General features: G+C 60.1%; 1 protein-coding gene across 1 annotated transcript in view; it reads left to right on the forward strand.

Annotated features, from left to right (window-relative positions):
* The window catches only part of LOC136305852 (myosin-binding protein C, fast-type-like), a 44,489-nt gene that overhangs the window by 18,632 nt on the left and 5,008 nt on the right, over nt 1–20,849 (forward strand). Inside the window, exons 10-23 of the mRNA XM_066209173.1 lie at nt 920–1,052; nt 2,867–2,991; nt 3,775–3,880; nt 4,558–4,724; nt 5,763–5,928; nt 8,107–8,213; nt 9,381–9,410; nt 9,631–9,770; nt 10,163–10,322; nt 11,229–11,333; nt 13,616–13,804; nt 15,362–15,496; nt 18,467–18,634; nt 19,333–19,421. Coding sequence (XP_066065270.1) covers nt 920–1,052; nt 2,867–2,991; nt 3,775–3,880; nt 4,558–4,724; nt 5,763–5,928; nt 8,107–8,213; nt 9,381–9,410; nt 9,631–9,770; nt 10,163–10,322; nt 11,229–11,333; nt 13,616–13,804; nt 15,362–15,496; nt 18,467–18,634; nt 19,333–19,421 — 1,820 coding nt within the window. The remainder of the gene's footprint in view (nt 1–919; nt 1,053–2,866; nt 2,992–3,774; nt 3,881–4,557; nt 4,725–5,762; nt 5,929–8,106; nt 8,214–9,380; nt 9,411–9,630; nt 9,771–10,162; nt 10,323–11,228; nt 11,334–13,615; nt 13,805–15,361; nt 15,497–18,466; nt 18,635–19,332; nt 19,422–20,849) is intronic.

Below are 20,849 nucleotides of genomic sequence, written 5' to 3' on the forward strand. Positions count from 1 at the left end.
TGGCTCAAGGTCAAGGTGGGATTTGGGGGAATTTTGGGGGATTTGGGGGAATTTTGGGGCATTTTGGGATTTTTTGGGAATTTTGGGGGATTTTTTTGGGATTTTGGGGAATTTTTTGGGATTTTTTGGGAATTTTTTGGGGATTTTTCGGCGGATTTTAAGGTGATTTTAGGGGGATTGGAGGCACGGGGGTGGCTCAAGGTCAAGGTGGGATTTGGGGGAATTTTGGGGGATTTTGCGATTTTTTGGGAATTTTGGGGGATTTTTTGGGATTTTTTGGGATTTTTTTGGGATTTTGGGGATTTTTCGGCGGATTTTAAGGTGATCTTAGGGGGATTCGAGGCACGGGGGTGGCTCAAGGTCAAAGTGGGATTTGGGGGAATTTTGGGGGATTTTTGGATTTTTGGGGAAATTTTTTAGGATTTTTTTTTTTTTTTGATTTTTTGGGGATTTTTTTGGTGGGATTTTTGGATGGAATTTCCCGGGAATTTGGGATTTTTTTGGGGGGAGTGGTTTTGGGGGCTCACCTGAGCTCACCTGTGCGTGACCTTCACCTGGAAGTTGAACCCTTGTAAATCTGCGACTTTTTGGGTTTTTTTTTTAATTTTTGGGGAATTTTTTTGGGGGGGGATTTTTTTTTGTGATTTTTTGGGGGAAATTTCCTGAGAATTTGGGAAATTTGGGGGGATTTTTTCGGGATTTTTTGGGGGGATTTTGGGGTGGGTTTTGCGTGTCACCTGAGCTCACCTGAGCTCACCTGAGCTCACCTGTCCCCATCCTTCACCTGCCAGTTGAACCCTTTTGAATCTGGGATTTTTGGGGCGATTTTGGGGGATTTTTTGAGGGGTTTTTTTTTGGGGGGGTGGATGTTTTTGGGGGGTGGAATTTTTGGGTCTCACCTGAGCTCACCTGTGCGCAGCCTTCATCCGGAAGCTGGACCCCGCCTACCAGGTGGACAAAGGCAACAAGATCCGGCTGATGGTGGAGCTGAGCAACCCCGACCTGCCCCTCAAGTGGTACAAGAACGGGCAGCTGATCAAACCCAGCAACAAGTGAGTGCCCAGGTGTGCCCAGGTGTGCCCCAGGTGTGCCCAGGTGTGCCCAGGTGTGCCCAGGTGTGCCCCAGGTGTGCCCCAGGTGTGCCCCAGGTGTGCCCAGGTGTGCCCCAGGTGTGCCCCAGGTGTGCCCAGGTGTGTCCCCAGGTGTGCCCCAGGTGAGCCCAGATGTGCCCGAGGTGTCCCCAGGTGTGCCCCAGGTGTGCCCCAGGTGTGCCCAGGTGTGTCCCCAGGTGTGTCCCCAGGTGTGTCCCCAGGTGTGCCCAGGTGAGCCCAGGTGTGCCCAGGTGTGCCCCAGGTGTGCCCAGGTGTGCCCAGGTGTGCCCAGGTGTCCCCACCTGCCCCTCAAGTGGTACAAGAACGGGCAGCTGATCAAACCCAGAAACAAGTGAGTGCCCAGGTGTGCCCAGGTGTGCCCCAGGTGTGCCCCAGGTGTGCCCAGGTGTGCCCCAGGTGTGCCCCAGGTGTGCCCCAGGTGTGCCCAGGTGTCCCCACCTGCCCCTCAAGTGGTACAAGAACGGGCAGCTGATCAAACCCAGCAACAAGTGAGTGCCCAGGTGTGCCCAGGTGTGCCCCAAGTGTGCCCAGGTGTGCCCCAGGTGTGCCCAGGTGTGCCCCAGGTGAGCCCCAGGTGTGCCCCAGGTGAGCCCCAGGTGTGCCCAGGTGTGCCCAGGTGAGCCCCAGGTGTGCCCCAGGTGTGCCCCAGGTGTGCCCAGGTGTGCCCCAGGTGTGCCCCAGGTGTGCCCGAGGTGTGCCCAGGTGTGCCCCCAGGTGTCCCCAGGTGTGCCCAGGTGTGCCCAGGTGTGCCCCCAGGTGTGCCCAGGTGTGCCCAGGTGTGCCCAGGTGTGCCCCAGGTGTGCCCAGGTGTGCCCCAGGTGTGCCCAGGTGTGCCCAGGTGTGCCCCAGGTGTCCCCAGGTGTGCCCCAGGTGTGCCCGAGGTGTGCCCAGGTGTGCCCCCAGGTGTGCCCAGGTGTCCCCAGGTGTGCCCCAGGTGTGCCCCAGGTGTGCCCCGGTGTGCCCCGGTGTCCCCAGGTGTGTCCCCAGGTGACCCAGGTGTGTCCCCAGGTGTGCCCCAGGTGTGCCCAGGTGAGCCCCAGGTGTGCCCAGGTGAGCCCCAGGTGTGCCCCAGGTGAGCCCAGGTGTGCCCCAGGTGAGCCCAGGTGTGCCCAGGTGTCCCTAGGTGTGTCCCCAGGTGAGCCCAGGTGTCCCCAGGTGTGCCCCAGGTGTGCCCGAGGTGTGCCCGAGGTGTCCCCAGGTGTGCCCCAGGTGTGCCCCAGGTGTGCCCAGGTGTGCCCCAGGTGTGCCCCAGGTGTGCCCGAGGTGTGCCCAGGTGTGCCCCCAGGTGTCCCCAGGTGTGCCCAGGTGTGCCCAGGTGTGCCCAGGTGTGCCCCCAGGTGTCCCCAGGTGTGCCCAGGTGTGCCCAGGTGTGCCCAGGTGTGCCCCAGGTGTCCCCAGGTGTGCCCCAGGTGTGCCCAGGTGTGCCCCAGGTGTCCCCAGGTGTGCCCAGGTGTCCCCAGGTGTGCCCCAGGTGTGCCCCAGGTGTCCCTAGGTGTGTCCCCAGGTGAGCCCAGGTGTCCCCAGGTGAGCCCAAGTGTGTCACAGATGTCACAGGTGTCCCCAGGTGTCCCCAGGTGTGTCCCCAGGTGACCCAGGTGTGTCCCCAGGTGTGTCCCCAGGTGTGTCCCCAGGTGTGTCCCCAGGTGACCCAGGTGTGTCCCCAGGTGTGTCCCCAGGTGTGTCCCCAGGTGACCCAGGTGTGTCCCCAGGTGTGTCCCCAGGTGTGTCCCCAGGTGACCCAGGTGTGTCCCCAGGTACGTGTTCGAGAACGTGGGGCTGAAGCGCATCCTGACCATCAACAAATGTTCCCTGGCCGACGACGCGGCCTACGAGTGCCGGGTCAACGACGAGAAAAGCTTCACCGAGGTCTTCGTCAAAGGTGAGTGTCACCTGTGGGTCACCTGTGGGTCACCTGTGTGTGTGTCACCTGTGTGTCACCTGTGTGTCACCTGTGTCACCTGTGTGTGCCTACGAGTGCCGGGTCAACGACGAGAAAAGCTTCACCGAGGTCTTCGTCAAAGGTGAGTGTCACCTGTGGGTCACCTGTGGGTCACCTGTGTGTTTGTCACCTGTGTGTGTCACCTGTGTGTCACCTGTGTGTGTCACCTGTGTGTGTCACCTGTGTGTCACCTGTGTGCCACCTCACCTGTGTGTGTCACCTGTGTGTGCCTACGAGTGCCGGGTCAACGACGAGAAAAGCTTCACCGAGGTCTTCGTCAAAGGTGAGTGTCACCTGTGGGTCACCTGTGTCACCTGTGTGTCACCTGTGTGTGTGTCACCTGTGTGTCACCTGTGTGTCACCTGTGTGTGTCACCTGTGTGTGTCACCTGTGTCCCCTGTGTGTCACCCTCGTCACCTGTCCCCAGAGCCCCCGGTGACCATCATGAAGGGCCCCGAGGACCAGCAGGTGGTGGTGTCACCTGTCACTGTCACCTGTCACACCTGTCACACCTGTCTCACCTGTCTCACCTGTCTCACCTGTCACACCTGTCACACCTGTCACACCTGTCTCACCTGTCTCACCTGTCACACCTGTCACACCTGTCACACCTGTCACACCTGTCACACCTGTCTCACCTGTCTCACCTGTCACACCTGTCACACCTGTCACACCTGTCTCACCTGTCTCACCTGTCTCACCTGTGTGGTCTCACCTGCGCAGAGCCCCCGGTGACCATCATGAAGGGCCCCGAGGACCAGCAGGTGGTGGTGGGCGAGCGCGTGGTGCTGGAGGCCGAGGTGTCCGAGGAGGGCGCGCAGGTCATGTGGTGAGGACGTCCCTCCGTCCGTCCGTCCGTCCATCCGGTGTCCACCCCAAATCCACGCCGTGTCCACTCCATGTCCACCCCATGTCCATCTCCATGTCCACCCTGTGTCCACTCCATGTCCACCCCATGTCCATGTCCATGTCCATGTCCATGTCCATCTCCATGTCCACCCTGTGTCCACTCCATCTCCATCTCCATGTCCACCCCGTGTCCACCCCATGTCGATCTCCATCTCCATCTCCATCTCCATCTCCATCTCCATGTCCACCCCATGTCCATCTCATGTCCACTCCATGTCCATCTCCATCTCCATGTCCATCTCCATCTCCATCCCCATGTCCACCCCGTGTCCACCCCATGTCCATCTCCATCTCCATCTCCATCTCCATGTCCATCTCCATCCCCATGTCCACCCCGTGTCCACCCCATGTCCATCTCATGTCCATCTCCATCTCCATCTCCATCTCCATGTCCATCTCCATCTCCATCCCCATGTCCACCCCGTGTCCACCCCATGTCCATCTCCATCTCCATGTCCATCTCCATCTCCATCCCCATGTCCACCCCGTGTCCACCCCATGTCCATCTCCATCTCCATGTCCATCTCCATCTCCATCCCCATGTCCACCCCGTGTCCACCCCGTGTCCACTCCTGTCCCCCGCCGTCCGCCGCGCAGGATGAAGGACGGCGTGGAGCTGACCCGCGAGGACGCCTTCAAGTACCGCTTCAAGAAGGACGGCAAGAAACATTTCCTGATCCTCAACGAGGCCACCAAGGAGGACACCGGGCGCTACCGCATCATGACCAACGGCGGCGAGGCCGAGGCCGAGGTCATCATCGAGGGTGAGAGGTCACGGGACCTTCCGGAAGGTTCTGGAGAGGTTTGAGGGTCACCTAAGGGAAGGTTCTGGAGATATCAGGAGGTCCTGGAGATGTTTGAGGAGAAAGTCCTGGAGATCTCAGAAGGTTCTGGAAGGTCCAGGAAGTGTTTGAGGAGAAGGTTCTGGAGATCTCAGAAGGTTCTAGAGTGTTTGGGAGGGTCCCGGAAGGCCCTAGAAGGTCCTGGGGGTTTCTGGAGGGTCATGGAAGGTCCAGGAGATGTTTGAGGGTCACCTCATGGAAGGTTCTGGAGATATCAGGAGGTCCTGGAAGGTTCTGGAGAGGTTTGAGGGTCACCTCATGGAAGGTTCTGGAGATCTCAGAAAGTTCCGGAAGGTTCTAGAAGGTGCTGGAGGGGGGGTGTCCTGGAAGGTTCTGGAGATGTTTAGGGAGAAGGTTCTGGAGATCCCAGAAGGTTCTGGAAGGTTCTGGAAGGTCCAGGAGATGTTTGGGGAGAAGGTTCTGGAGATCGCAGATGTTGGGGTGCCCCAACCCCCGTTTTCAGCCCCCCTGAGAAGCAGCTGGAAGTTCTCCAGAAGGTTCTCCAGATGTTCCTCACGGGTTCTCCATGGATTTAAAGGACATTTATGGAGTTCCGAAGACATTTATGGGCTCCAGGTGGATATTATGGGGTCCAGGTGCATTTTGGGGTGCCCCAACCCCCGTTTTTCACCCCCCAGAGAAGCAGCTGGAGGTTCTCCAGATGTTCCTCACGGGTTCTCCATGGATTTAAAGGACATTTATGGAGTTCCAAAGACATTTATGGGCTCCAGGTGGATTTTGGGGTGCTCCAAACCCCCCAGAGAAAGCAGCTGGAGGTTCTCCAGGTGTTCCTCACGGGTTCCTCAGGGGTTCCTCACGGGTTCTCCATGGATTTAAATGACATTTATGGGCTCCAGGTGGATTTTGGGATCTCGGGGTGGATTTTAGGATCTCGGGGTGGATTTTGGGATCTCGGGGTGGATTTTGGGGTCCCCCCAGCCCCCGTTTTTCGCCCCCCAGAGAAGCAGCTGGAGGTGCTGCAGGGCATCGCGGACCTGACGGTGCAGGCCACCGAGCAGGCCGTGTTCAAGTGCGAGGTGTCGGACGAGAAGGTCACGGGCCGCTGGTTCAAGAACGGGGTGGAGGTGCGGCCCAGCAAACGCATCCACATCTCGCACACCGGCAGGTGAGAGCCCCCAAAAAATCCCTAAAAGTCCGGAAAAACCAGAAAAGGACCCAAAAAATCTAAAAAACCCCAAAAAAGGTCCTAAAAAAGTAAAAAAAAAAAGGTCAAAATTTAAAAAAAAAAATTTAAAAAAACCTAAAAAAGTTTTTGAAAAGGTCAAAATTTTAAAAAGAAAGTAAAAAAGTAAAAAAAGGTCAAAAATTTTAAAAAATTAAATAAAAAACCTAAAAAAGTTTTTAAAAAGTCAAAATTTAAAAAAAAATTTTAAAAAATCCTAAAAAGTAAAAGAAATCAAAAAATTTGAAAAATTTTTTTAAAAAAACTAAAAAAGTGAAAAAAGGGTCAAAGTTTAAAAAAAATAAATAAAAAACCCTAAAAAAGTAAAAAAAAAAAAAAGGTCAAAATAAAAATATTTTTTAAAAACCCTAAAAAAGGTTAAAAAGTCAAAATTGAAAAAAAAGAATTTTAAAAAAACCCTAAAAAAGTAAAAAAGTCAAAATTTAAAAAAAAAATTTAAAAAGCTCCTAAAAAAGTAAAAAAAGGGTCAAAGTTTGAAATAAATAAAAAAACCTAAAAAATGTAAAAAAGGGTCAAAATTTAAAAAAAAAATTTTAAAAACCCTAAAAAATTAAAAAAAGTCAATAATTTAAAAAAATTTTAAAAACCCTTAAAAAGTTTTAAAAAATGGTCAAAATTAAAAAAAAAATTTAAAAACCCATTAAAAAGTAAAAAAAGTAAAAATTTAAAAAATAATTTTAAAAAACGCCCCAAAATATGGAAAAAAAAAAAAAAGGCAAAAAAGGGGGAAAAAGGAGGAAAAAAAAAGTGAAAAAAGTAAAACCAAAAAATCGCAAATCAAAAAAAATCCTCCTCGAAAAACTGACAAAAAACCGAGCGGAATTTGGGGATTTCTGGGCGGGGTTTTGGGGGGAATTTGGGATTTTTGGGGGGAATTTGGGATTTTTTTGGGGAATTTGGGATTTTTTGGGGAATTTGGGATTTTTTTGGGGAATTTGGGAGTTTTGGGGGGGGGATTTTGGGATTTTTTGGGGGAATCTGGGTGATTTTGGGGGGAATTTGGGATTTTTGGGGGAATTTGGGATTTTTTGGGGAATGTGGGATTTTTTGGGGGGATTTTGGAATTTTTGGGCACTTGGGTGGGATTTTTTGAGGAATTTGGGGTTTCTGGGCGGGGTTTTTGGGGAATTTGGGATTTTTGGGAATTTGGGGTTTTTGCGGGGGGATTTTGGGATTTTTGGGGGGAATTTGGGGGATTTTGGGGAGATTTTGGGATTTTTGGGCACTTGGGTGGGATTTTGGGGGGAATTTGGGGGTTTTTTGGGGGGATTTGGGGATTTTTGGGGGAATTTGGAGTTTTGGGGGGCGGATTTTGGGATTTTTGTGGGGGAAATTGGGGGATTTTTGGGGGAATTTGGGATTTTTTGGGGAGTTTGGAGTTTTTGGGGGGGATTTTGGGATTTTTTGGGGGAATTTGGGGGATTTTTTGGGGGGGAATTTGGGGTTTGGGGGGGGGATTTTGAGATTTTTGGGCACTTGGGTGGGACTTTTTGGGGGATTTGGGGTTTCTGGGCGGGGTTTTTTGGGGAATTTGGGATTTTTTTGGGGAATTTGGGAATTTTTTTGGGAATTTGGGATTTTTTTGGGAATTTGGGATTTTTTGGGGGAGTTTGGAGTTTTTGGGGGGGGATTTGGGGATTTTTTGGGGGAATTTGGGATTTTTTTGGGGGAATTTGGGATTTTTGGGGGGAATTTGGGGTTTTTGGGGGGGCTTTTGGGATTTTTGGGCACTTGGGTGGGATTTTGGGGGGAATTTGGGGTTTCTGGGCGGGGTTTTTTCGGGAATTTGGGGGTTTTTTCGGGAATTTGGGGTTTTTTGGGGGGAATTCGGGGTTTTTGGGGGAGATTTGGGATTTTTTGGGATTTTGAGCCCCCGAACCCCGCAGGATCCACAAGCTGCTGATCGACGACGTGAAACCCAAAGCTGAGGATTCCTGGGCGGGGTTTTTTGGGGAATTTGGGGGTTTTTTGGGGAATTTGCGATTTTTTCGGGAAATTTGGGATTTTTTGGGGGGAATTTGGGATTTTTTCGGGAAATTTGGGGTTTTTTTGGGGGAGATTTGGGATTTTTTTGGGATTTTGAGCCCCCGAACCCCGCAGGATCCACAAGCTGGTGATCGACGACGTGCGGCCCGAGGACGAGGGCGACTACACCTTCGTCCCCGACGGCTTCGCCCTCACGCTCTCGGCCAAGCTCAACTTCCTCGGTGGGGCTGGCCGGGGGGCACTTGGGGGGCGGGGGGGGTCGGTTATGGGGCTGGGGGGGCAATTGTGGGGCGGGGGGGTCAGTTATGGGGCTGGGGGGGCAATTGTGGGGCTGGGGGGGCAGTTATGGGGCTGAGGGGGCAATTGTGGGGCGGGGGGGTCAGTTATGGGGCTGGGGGGGCAATTGTGGGGCTGGGGGGGCAGTTATGGGGCTGAGGGGGCAATTGTGGGGCTGGGGGGGCAGTTATGGGGCTGAGGGGGCAATTGTGGGGCGGGGGGGTCAGTTATGGGGCTGGGGGGTCGGTTATGGGGCTGGGGGGGCAATTGTGGGGCGGGGGGGCAGTTATGGGGCTGAGGGGGCAATTGTGGGGCGGGGGGGTCAGTTATGGGGCTGGGGGGGCAATTGTGGGGCTGGGGGGGTCGGTTATGGGGCTGAGGGGGCAATTGTGGGGCTGGGGGGGTCGGTTATGGGGCTGGGGGGGCAATTGTGGGGCTGGGGGGGCACCCGGGGGGGCAATTGTGGGGCTGGGGGGGTCGGTTATGGGACTGGGGGGGCAATTGTGGGGCGGGGGGGTCGGTTATGGGGCTGGGGGGGCAATTGTGGGGCTGGGGGGGTCGGTTATGGGGCTGGGGGGGCAATTGTGGGGCGGGGGGGCAGTTATGGGGCTGAGGGGGCAATTGTGGGGCTGGGGGGGTCGGTTATGGGGCTGGGGGGGCAATTGTGGGGCGGGGGGGGTCAGTTATGGGGCTGAGGGGGCAATTGTGGGGCTGGGGGGGCAGTTATGGGGCTGGGGGGGCAATTGTGGGGCTGGGGGGGCAGTTATGGGGCTGGGGGGGCAATTGTGGGGCTGGGGGGGCAGTTATGGGGCTGGGGGGGCAATTGTGGGGCGGGGGGGCAGTTATGGGGCTGGGGGGCAATTGTGGGGCGGGGGGGGTCAGTTATGGGGCTGAGGGGGCAATTGTGGGGCTGGGGGGGCAGTTATGGGACTGGGGGGGCAATTGTGGGGCGGGGGGGTCAGTTATGGGGCTGGGGGGGCAATTGTGGGGCTGGGGGTCACTTGGGGGTCATTTGTGGGGCGGGGGGGGCAGTTATGGGGCCGGGGTCAGTTATGGGGCAGGGGGGGCGGGGTCTGTGACGTCACTGACGGCCCCGCCCCTTTCCCCCGCAGAGATCAAGGTGGAGTACGTGCCCAAACAAGGTGAGGGGACACCTGGGGGGACACCTGGGGAGGGACAGGGCACACCTGGGTGGGGGGGGGGGGAGGGGACACCTGTGGGCACAGGTGACACCTGGGCGGGACAGGGCACACCTGGGAGGGGGCAGGGCACACCTGTCCCTACCTGTCCTCACCTGTCCTCACCTGTGTCACCTGTGTCACCTGTGTCACCTGTCTTCACCTGTCCCTCACCTGTCGGCAGAGCCCCCCAAGATCCACCTGGACTGTTCGGGGAAGGACACGGAGAACACGCTGGTGGTGGTGGCCGGGAACAAACTGCGCCTGGACGTGCCCATCTCGGGGGAGCCGCTGCCAACGGTCACCTGGAGCAAGGACGGACAGGTGAGCTCACCTGAGTGTCACCTGAGTGTCACCTGTGTCACCTGTGTGTCACCTGTGTCACCTGTGTGTCACCTGTGTCACCTGTGTCACTGTCCCCATCTCGGGGGAGCCGCTGCCAACGGTCACCTGGAGCAAGGACGGACAGGTGAGCTCACCTGGGACACACCTGAGTGTCACCTGTGTGTCACCTGTGTGTCACCTGTGTGTCACCTGAGTGTCACCTGAGTGTCACCTGAGTGTCACCTGAGTCACCTGTGTCACCTGTGTGTCACCTGTGTCACACCTGGAGCCCTGTGACCACTCTGTCCTCACCTGTCTCCAGCTGCTCTCACCTGTCCCTGTGTGAGCTCACCTGTCCCAGGTGTTCTCACCTGTGCTCACCTGTCCCCCAGGAGTTCTCGGGGCGCGAGGGGCGTGTCCGGCTGGAGGAGAAGCACGGCCTCAGCAGCTTCGTCATCGAGAGCGCCGAGCGCGGGGACGAGGGCCGCTACCTGATCCGCGTCACCAACCCGGCCGGCGAGGACACCGCCGCCATCAGCATCCGCGTCGTGGGTACGGCGCGCCTGGGCGCACCTGGGGACGCCTGGGAGCACCTGGGGACACCTGGGAGCACCTGGGAACACACCTGGGCACACCTGGGAGCACCTGTGACACACCTGGGCGCACCTGGGGACACCTGGGAGCACCTGTGACACACCTGGGCACACCTGGGGACACCTGTGACACACCTGGGGACACCTGGGAGCACCTGGGCACACCTGGGAGCACCTGTGACACACCTGGGCACACCTGGGGACACCTGGGAGCACCTGGGGACACCTGGGCGCACCTGGGGACACCTGGGAGCACCTGGGGACACCTGGGCACACCTGGGGACGCCTGGGAGCACCTGGGGACACCTGGGCGCACCTGGGGACACCTGGGAGCACCTGGGGACACCTGGGCACACCTGGGGACTCCTGGGAGCACCTGGGGACACCTGGGAACACCTGTGACACACCTGGGAGCACCTGGGAACACCTCGAGGGGGCATACAGGCACACCTGGGAGCACCTGGGAGCACCTGTGACACACCTGGGCACACCTGGGCGCATCTGGGAGCACCTGTGACACACCTGGGCACAGCTAGAGGGGCATACAGGCACACCTGGGCGCACCTGGGGACACGTGGGCACAGCTGGGGACACCTAGAGGGAGAGATGCGCTCACCTGTGCAAACCTGTGCACACCTGGGCACACCTGGGCACATGTGGAGGGAGATATGGGCACACCTGGGGACACCTGGGCACACCTGGGCACACCTGGGGGGACATAGACACACCTAGATGGAGATACAGGGTCACCTGTGCACACCTGAGCACAGCTGGCAACACGGCAGGACACTTGGGAACACACCTGGGCTCACCGGTGACACACGTGTCCCCAGGTGAGCTCACCTGTGCTCACCTGTCCCCACAGACGTCCCTGACCCCCCCGAGGCCGTGCGGGTCACCTCGGTGGGCGAGGACTGGGCGGTGCTGGAGTGGGAACCGCCCAAGTACGACGGGGGACAGCCGGTGACAGGTGAGAGGCACACCTGGGCACACCTGGGCACACCTGGGGACACCTGGGGACACCGGGGCACACCTGGGGACACCTGGGGACACCTGGGGACACCTGGGCACACCTGGGCACACCTGGGCACACCTGGGGACACCTGTCCCCCCCATATCCCACCTCTGTCCCACCTTTCCAACCTGTCCTCAACTGCCCCACACCTGCCCCCCCCCATCCCTCACCTGTCCCCACCTGTCCTCACCTGTCCCCTCACCCGTCCCCACCTGTCCCCACCTGTCTCACCTGTCCCCACCTGTCCCCACCTGTCCCCACCTTTCTCACCTGTCCCCACCTGTCCCCACCTGTCCCCACCTGTCTCACCTGTCCCCACCTGTCCCCACCTGTCCCCACCTGTCTCACCTGTCTCACCTGTCCCCACCTCTCTCACCTGTCCCCACCTGTCCCCACCTGTCCCCACCTTTCTCACCTGTCTCACCTGTCCCCACCTGTCCCCACCCGTCCCCACCTGTCTCACCTGTCCCCACCTGTCTCACCTGTCCTCACCTGTCCCCACCTGTCTCACCTGTCCCCACCTGTCCCCACCTGTCCCCACCTGTCTCACCTGTCCCCACCTGTCCTCACCTGTCCCCACCTGTCCCCACCTGTCCCCACCTGTCTCACCTGTCTCACCTGTCCCCACCTGTCCTCACCTGTCCCCACCTGTCTCACCTGTCCCCACCTGTCTCACCTGTCCCCTCACCTGTCTCACCTGTCCCCACCTGTCTCACCTGTCCCCACCTGTCCCCACTTGTCCCCACCTGTCCCCACCTGTCTCACCTGTCCCCACCTGTCCCCACCTGTCCCCACCTGTCCCCACCTGTCCCCACCTTTCTCACCTGTCCCCACCTGTCCCCACCTGTCCCCACCTGTCCCCACCTGTCTCACCTGTCTCACCTGTCCCCACCTCTCTCACCTGTCCCCACCTGTCCCCACCTGTCCCCACCTGTCCCCACCTTTCTCACCTGTCCCCACCTGTCCCCACCTGTCCCACCTGTCCCCACCTGTCTCACCTGTCTCACCTGTCCTCACCTGTCCCCACCTGTCTCCCCTGTCCCCACCTGTCTCACCTGTCCTCACCTGTCCCCACCTGTCTCACCTGTCCCCACCTGTCCCCACCTGTCCCCACCTGTCCCCACCTGTCTCCCCTGTCCCCACCTGTCTCACCTGTCCCCACCTGTCCCCACCTGTCCCCACCTGTCCCCACCTGTCTCTCCTGTCCCCACCTGTCTCACCTGTCCCCACCTGTCCCCACCTGTCCCCACCTGTCCCCACCTTTCTCACCTGCCCCCACCTGTCTCACCTGTCCTCACCTGTCCCCACCTGTCTCACCTGTCCCCACCTGTCCCCACCTGTCTCACCTGTCTCACCTGTCTCACCTGTCCCCACCTGTCTCACCTGTCCCCACCTGTCCCCACCTGTCTCCCCTGTCCCCACCTGTCTCACCTGTCCCCACCTGTCCCCACCCGTCCCCACCTGTCTCACCTGTCCCCACCTGTCCCCACCTGTCTCACCTGTCCCCACCTGTCTCACCTGTCCCCACCTGTCCCCACCCGTCCCCACCTGTCTCACCTGTCCCCACCTGTCTCACCTGTCCCCACCTGTCCCCACCTGTCTCACCTGTCCCCACCTGTCTCACCTGTCCCCACCTCTCCCCACCTGTCCCCACCTGTCCCCACCTGTCCCCACCTGTCTCCCCTGTCCCCACCTGTCTCACCTGTCCCCACCTGTCCCCACCTGTCCCCACCTGTCTCACCTGTCCCCACCTGTCTCCCCTGTCCCCACCTGTCTCACCTGTCCTCACCTGTCCCCACCTGTCTCACCTGTCCCCACCTGTCCCCACCCGTCCCCACCTGTCCCCACCTGTCCCCACCTGTCCCCACCTGTCCCCACCTGTCCCCACCTGTCTCACCTGTCTCACCTGTCCCCACCTGTCCCCACCTGTCCTCACCCGTCCCCACCTGTCCCCACCCGTCCCCACCCGTCCCCACCTGTCCCCACCTGTCCCCACCTGTCCCCACCTGTCTCCCCTGTCCCCACCTGTCTCACCTGTCCCCACCTGTCCCCACCTGTCCCCACCTGTCTCACCTGTCCCCACCTGTCCTCACCTGTCCCCACCTGTCTCACCTGTCCCCACCTGTCTCACCTGTCCCCACCTGTCTCACCTGTCCTCACCTGTCCCCACCCGTCCCCGCCCGTCCCCCCCATCCCCGCCCGTCTCCCGTCGCCCGCCGGCGCCCACCTGCGCGCAGGTTACCTGGTGGAGAGGAAGAAGAAGGGCTCCATGCGCTGGATGAAGCTGAACTTCGAGGTGCTGCCGGCGCTCGCCTTCGAGTCGGCGCGCATGATCGAGGGCGTGCTCTACGAGATGAGGGTCTTCGCCGTCAACGCCATCGGCGTCTCGGCGCCCAGCCTCAACACCCCGCCCTTCATGCCCATCGGTGCGGGGCCGCCCTTGGGCCGGGGGCTCCCGGGGGACTTGGGGGGGCCTGGATTTGGGTCTGGGGGCTTCTAGGGGGATTTGGGGGATCCTCGATTGGGTCTGGGGGCTCCCGGATTGGGTCTGGGGGCTCCAATGGGGATTTGGGGATCCTCGATTGGGTCTGGGGGCTCCCATGGGGATTTGGGGGATCCTGGATTGGGTCTGGGGGCTCCCGGGGGGACTTGGGGGGGCCTCCATTGGGTCTGGGGGCTTCTAGTGGGATTTGGGGGATCCTGAATTGGGTCTAGGGGATCCCGGGGGGATTTGGGGGGGCCTCGATTGGGTCTGGGGGCTTCTAGTGGGATTTGGGGGGGCCTCCATTGGGTCTGGGGGCTTCTAGTGGGATTTGGGGGATCCTCGATTGGGTCTGGGGGCTCCCGGATTGGGTCTGGGGGATCCCGGGGGGGATTTGGGGGGGCCTCCATTGGGTCTGGGGGCTCGTCGATTGGGTCTGGGGGCTCCCATGGGGACTTGGGGGGGCCTCCATTGGGTCTGGGGGATCCCGGGGAGGATTTGGGGGGGCCTCCATTGGGTCTGGGGGCTTCTAGTGGGATTTGGGGATCCTGGATTCGGTCGGGGGGATCCTGGGGCGGATTTGGGGAGGCCTGGATTTGGGTCTGGGGGCTTCTAGGGGGATTTGGGGGGGCCTCCATTGGGTCTGGGGGCTCCCGGATTGGGTCTGGGGCCTCCTGGGGCGGATTTGGGGGGGCCTCCATTGGGTCTGGGGGATCCTCCATTGGGTCTGGGGGCTTCTAGTGGGATTTGGGGCTCCTGAATTGGGTCTGGGGGCTCCCGGGGGGATTTGGGCTCCTGGGGTGTTTTTTCGGGAATTTTGGGGCGATTTTTTTTTGGATTTTCAGGGTGATTTGTTTGGGGATAATTTCGGGCCAATTCGGGCTGATTTCGGGATAATTTCGGGGTGATTTTTGGGGTGATTTTTGATAATTTCGGGATAATTTTGGGGTGATTTCGGGCTGATTTCGGGCTGATTTTGGGGTGATTTCGGGCTGATTTCAGGCTGATTTCGGGATAATTTCGGCCTGATTTTTGGGGTGATTTTTGATAATTTCGGGCTGATTTCGGGGTGATTCCGGGGTGATTTTGGGGTGATTTCAGGGTGATTTCGGGATAATTTCGGGCTGATTTTTGGGGTGATTTTTGATAATTTCGGGCTGATTTTTGGGGTGATTTTTGATAATTTCGGGCTGATTTTTGGGGTGATTTTTGATAATTTCGGGATAATTCGGGCTGATTTCGGGATAATTTCGGGCTGATTTCAGGGTGATTTCGGGATAATTTCGGGCTGATTTTTGGGGTGATTTTTGATAATTTCGGGCTGATTTCGGGGTGATTTTGGGGGGAGACTTTGGAGATTTTTTTCAGGATAATTCCGTGATATCTCGGGGATAATTCGGGCTGATTTCGGGCTGATTTCGGGCTGATTTCGGGGTGACTTTTGATCATTTCGGGCTGATTTCGGGCTGATTTCGGGCGGATTTTTGGGGTCTCCCCGCAGCCCCCACCAGCGAGCCCACCCACCTGACCCTCGAGGACGTCACCGACACCACGGCGACCCTCAAGTGGCGCCCCCCGGAGCGCCTGGGGGCGGGCGGCATCGACGGCTACCTGGTGGAGTGGTGCCGCGAGGGGGGTGAGTGACAGAAAAACCCCAAGATTTTGGGGTGAAAAAAACAAATTTCGGGGAAGAACGCGACAAATTTGGAGAAATTTGGGCCCCACAGACTCTTCCCCCGCCCCATAACCCCAATCCCGGCCCCATAACCCCAATCCCGGCCCCATAACCCCAATCCAGCCCCATAACCCCAATCCAGCCCCATAACCCCAATCCAGCCCCATAACCCCAATCCCGGCCCCATAACCCCAATCCAGCCCCATAACCCCAATCCAGCCCCATAGCCCCAATCCAGCCCCATAACCCCAATCCCGGCCCCATAACCCCAATCCAGCCCCATAACCCCAATCCAGCCCCATAGCCCCAATCCAGCCCCATAACCCCAATCCCGGCCCCATAACCCCAATCCCGGCCCCATAACCCCAATCCAGCCCCATAACCCCAATCCCGGCCCCATAACCCCAATCCAGCCCCATAACCCCAATCCCGGCCCCATAACCCCAATCCAGCCCCATAACCCCAATCCAGCCCCATAACCCCAATCCCGGCCCCATAACCCCAATCCAGCCCCACAACCCCAATCCCCGCCCCACAACCCCAATCCCGGCCCCACAACCCCAATCCCGCCCCATAACCCCAATCCCGGCCCCATAACCCCAATCCAGCCCCATAACCCCAATCCCGGCCCCATAACCCCAATCCCGGCCCCATAACCCCAATCCCGCCCCATAACCCCAATCCCGCCCCATAACCCCAATCCCGCCCCATAACCCCAATCCCGCCCCATAACCCCAATCCCGGCCCCATAACCCCAATCCAGCCCCACAACCCCAATCCCCGCCCCACAACCCCAATCCCGGCCCCACAAACCCAATCCCGCCCCATAACCCCAATCCCGGCCCCATAACCCCAATCCAGCCCCATAACCCCAATCCCGGCCCCATAACCCCAATCCCGGCCCCATAACCCCAATCCAGCCCCATAACCCCAATCCCGGCCCCATAACCCCAATCCCGGCCCCATAACCCCAATCCCGGCCCCATAACCCCAATCCAGCCCCATAACCCCAATCCCGGCCCCATAACCCCAATCCAGCCCCATAACCCCAATCCAGCCCCATAACCCCAATCCCGGCCCCATAACCCCAATCCAGCCCCACAACCCCAATCCCCGCCCCACAACCCCAATCCCGGCCCCACAACCCCAATCCCGCCCCATAACCCCAATCCCGGCCCCATAACTCCAATCCAGCCCCATAACCCCAATCCAGCCCCATAACCCCAATCCCGGCCCCATAACCCCAATCCCGGCCCCATAACCCCAATCCCGGCCCCATAACCCCAATCCAGCCCCACAACCCCAATCCCGCCCCATAACCGCAATCCCGGCCCCACAACCCCAATCCCGCCCCATAACCCCAATCCAGCCCCATAACCCCAATCCCGCCCCATAACCCCAATCCCGCCCCATAACCCCAATCCCGCCCCATAGCCCCAATCCCGCCCCATAACCCCAATCCCGCCCCATAACCGCCCCATTCCCGCAGACACGGAGTGGCAGCCCGCGAACGCGCAGCCCGTGGAGCCCCCGGCCCCATAACCCCAATCCAGCCCCATAACCCCAATCCAGCCCCATAACCCCAATCCCAGCCCCATAACCCCAATCCAGCCCCATAACCCCAATCCCGGCCCCATAACCCCAATCCGGCCCCATAACCCCAATCCCGGCCCCATAACCCCAATCCGGCCCCATAACCCCAATCCAGCCCCATAACCCCAATCCAGCCCCATAACCCCAATCCCGGCCCCATAACCCCAATCCCGCCCCATAACCCCAATCCCGGCCCCATAACCCCAATCCCGCCCCACAACCCCAATCCCGCCCCACAACCCCAATCCCGGCCCCACAACCCCAATCCCGCCCCATAACCGCCCCATTCCCGCAGACACGGAGTGGCAGCCCGCCAACGCGCAGCCCGTGGAGCCCCCGGCCCCATAACCCCAATCCCGGCCCCACAACCCCAATCCCGCCCCATAACCCCCTGCCCAGCCCCACAGCCCCATCTCTGTGCCCCCCAGACACGGAGTGGCAGCCCGCCAACGCGCAGCCCGTGGAGCCCCCGGCCCCATAACCCCAATCCCGCCCCATAACCCCAATCCCGGCCCCATAACCCCAATCCCGCCCCACAACCCCAATCCCGCCCCATAACCCCAATCCCGGCCCCATAACCCCAATCCCGGCCCCCACAACCCCAATCCCGCCCCATAACCCCAATCCCGGCCCCATAACCCCAATCCCGCCCCATAACCCCAATCCCGCCCCACAACCCCAATCCCGCCCCATAACCCCAATCCCGGCCCCATAACCCCAATCCCGGCCCCACAACCCCAATCCCGCCCCACAACCCCAATCCCGGCCCCATAACCCCAATCCCGCCCCATAACCCCAATCCCGCCCCACAACCCCAATCCCGCCCCATAACCCCAATCCCGGCCCCATAACCCCAATCCCGCCCCATAACCCCAATCCCGCCCCATAGCCCCAATCCCGCCCCATAACCCCAATCCCGCCCCATAACCGCCCCATTCCCGCAGACACGGAGTGGCAGCCCGCGAACGCGCAGCCCGTGGAGCCCCCGGCCCCATAACCCCAATCCCGCCCCATAGCCCCAATCCCGCCCCATAACCCCAATCCAGCCCCATAACCCCAATCCCGCCCCATAGCCCCAATCCAGCCCCATAACCCCAATCCAGCCCCATAGCCCCAATCCCGCCCCATAACCCCAATCCAGCCCCATAACCCCAATCCCGCCCCATAGCCCCAATCCAGCCCCATAACCCCAATCCAGCCCCATAGCCCCAATCCAGCCCCATAACCCCAATCCAGCCCCATAACCCCAATCCCGGCCCCATAACCCCAATCCAGCCCCATAACCCCAATCCCGCCCCACAACCCCAATCCCGCCCCATAACCGCCCCATTCCCGCAGACACGGAGTGGCAGCCCGCCAACGCGCAGCCCGTGGAGCGCTGCGGGCTCACGGTGCGCGCTCTGCCCACCGGGGAGAAGCTGCTCTTCCGCGTGGTCGGGGTCAACATCGCGGGCCGCAGCCCCCCGGCCACCATGGCCCAGCCCGTCACCATCCGCGAGATCGTCGGTGGGTCTGGGGTCGGGGGTCGGGGGTCGGGGGTCGGGGGTCGGGGGGGACACCCCGAGACTGGCGGCGGTCCGAGAATTGTGGGGGGACTCAAAATTCGGGCGGGGGGCGGGAGGGGGAATGGTGGGGGAAATCCCAAAATTCTAGGGGGGAAAACCCCCTAAAGCAGGGGGGAGGGGACCCCAAAATGGGGGGGGGGGGGGGGGTCCGAAATTAGGGGGGAAATCCCCAAATCCCTGGGGGGAAACCCAAAATCCCGAGGGGGAAATCCCAAATCCTGGGGGAAATCCCCAAATCCCGGGGGGGAATTCCCAAATTCTGGAGGAAATCCCAAATCCTGGGGGAAATCCCCAAATCCCGGGGGGGAATTCCCAAATTCTGGGGGAAATCCCAAAATCCCGGGGAGAAATCCCAAATCCTGGGGGAAATCCCAAATCCTGGGGGAAATCCCCAAATCCCGGGGGGGAATTCCCAAATTCTGGGGGAAATCCCCAAATCCCGGGGGGAAATCCCAAATTTGGGGGGAAATCCCAAAATCCCGGGGGGGGGAAATCCCAAATTTTGGGGGAAATCCCAAAATCCCGGGGGGGGGGGGGGAAATCCCAAATTTTGGGGGAAATCCCAAATCTGGGGGTTGTGCCCCACACCGGGGGGTTGTGCCCCATAGATCGCCCCCTAAGCCCGTCCCCGCCCCACAGAGCGCCCCAAGATCCGGCTGCCCCGGCACCTGCGGCAGACCTACGTCAGGAAGGTGGGGGAGCAGGTGAACCTGGTGATCCCCTTCCAGGTGAGCTGTGGGGCGGGAGCTGTGGGGCGGGAGCTGTGGGGCAGCAGGTGAACCTGGTGATCCTGTTCCAGGTGAGCTGTGGGGCGGGAGCTGTGGGGCGGGAGCTGTGGGGCAGGAGCAGGTGAACCTGGTGATCCCCTTCCAGGTGAGCTGTGGGGCGGGAGCTGTGGGGCGGGAGCTGTGGGGCGGGAGCTGTGGGGCAGCAGGTGAACCTGGTGATCCCGTTCCAGGTGAGCTGTGGGGCGGGAGCTGTGGGGCGGGAGCTGTGGGGCAGGAGCAGGTGAACCTGGTGATCCCCTTCCAGGTGAGCTGTGGGGCGGGAGCTGTGGGGCGGGATCCGTGGGGGAGCAGGTGAACCTGGTGATCCCCTTCCAGGTGAGCTGTGGGGCGGGAGCTGTGGGGCGGGAGCTGTGGGGCAGGAGCTGTGGGGCAGGAGCAGGTGAACCTGGTGATCCCCTTCCAGGTGAGCGGTGGGGCGGGAGCTGTGGGGCGGGAGCTGTGGGGCAGCAGGTGAACCTGGTGATCCCCTTCCAGGTGAGCTGTGGGGCGGGAGCTGTGGGGCGGGAGCTGTGGGGCGGGATCTGTGGGGGAGCAGGTGAACCTGGTGATCCCCTTCCAGGTGAGCTGTGGGGCGGGAGCTGTGGGGCAGGAGCTGTGGGGCGGGAGCAGGTGAACCTGGTGATCCCGTTCCAGGTGAGCTGTGGGGCGGGAGCTGTGGGGCGGGAGCTGTGGGGCGGGAGCTGTGGGGCAGGAGCAGGTGAACCTGGTGATCCCCTTCCAGGTGAGCTGTGGGGCGGGAGCTGTGGGGCGGGAGCTGTGGGGGAGCAGGTGAACCTGGTGATCCCGTTCCAGGTGAGCTGTGGGGCGGGAGCTGTGGGGCGGGAGCTGTGGGGCAGGAGCAGGTGAACCTGGTGATCCCGTTCCAGGTGAGCGGTGGGGCGGGATCTGTGGGGCGGGAGCTGTGGGGCGGGAGCTGTGGGGCAGTAGCAGGTGAACCTGGTGATCCCCTTCCAGGTGAGCTGTGGGGCGGGAGCTGTGGGGCGGGAGCTGTGGGGCGGGAGCTGTGGGGGGAGGTGGGCCCTGTGGGGGAACTCAGCCCCATAGATTCATTGGGGTTAATCAGCCCTATAGGGGGAACGCAGCCCTATAGAGCCATAGGGGGAGCTGGGCCCCATAGGGGGAACTCAGCCCCACACATCCATAGGGACAACGCAACCCCACAGCGATAACCCAGCCCCATAGATCCCAGAGCGATGACTCAACCCCACAGATCCCACAGGGACAGCTCAGCCCCACAGATCCCATAGGGACAACTGAACCCCACCGCCCCATAGAGACACCTCAGCCCCACAGGGACAGCTCAGCCCCACAGATCCCATAGACCCCATAGTGACACCTCAGCCCCATAGGGACACCCCAGCCCCATAG

Source organism: Chamaea fasciata, unplaced genomic scaffold (assembly GCF_029207755.1).
Source record: "Chamaea fasciata isolate MVZ Bird 193981 ecotype frontalis unplaced genomic scaffold, bChaFas1.0.hap1 SCAF_712, whole genome shotgun sequence".
NCBI classification, from domain to species: Eukaryota; Metazoa; Chordata; class Aves; order Passeriformes; family Sylviidae; genus Chamaea; species Chamaea fasciata.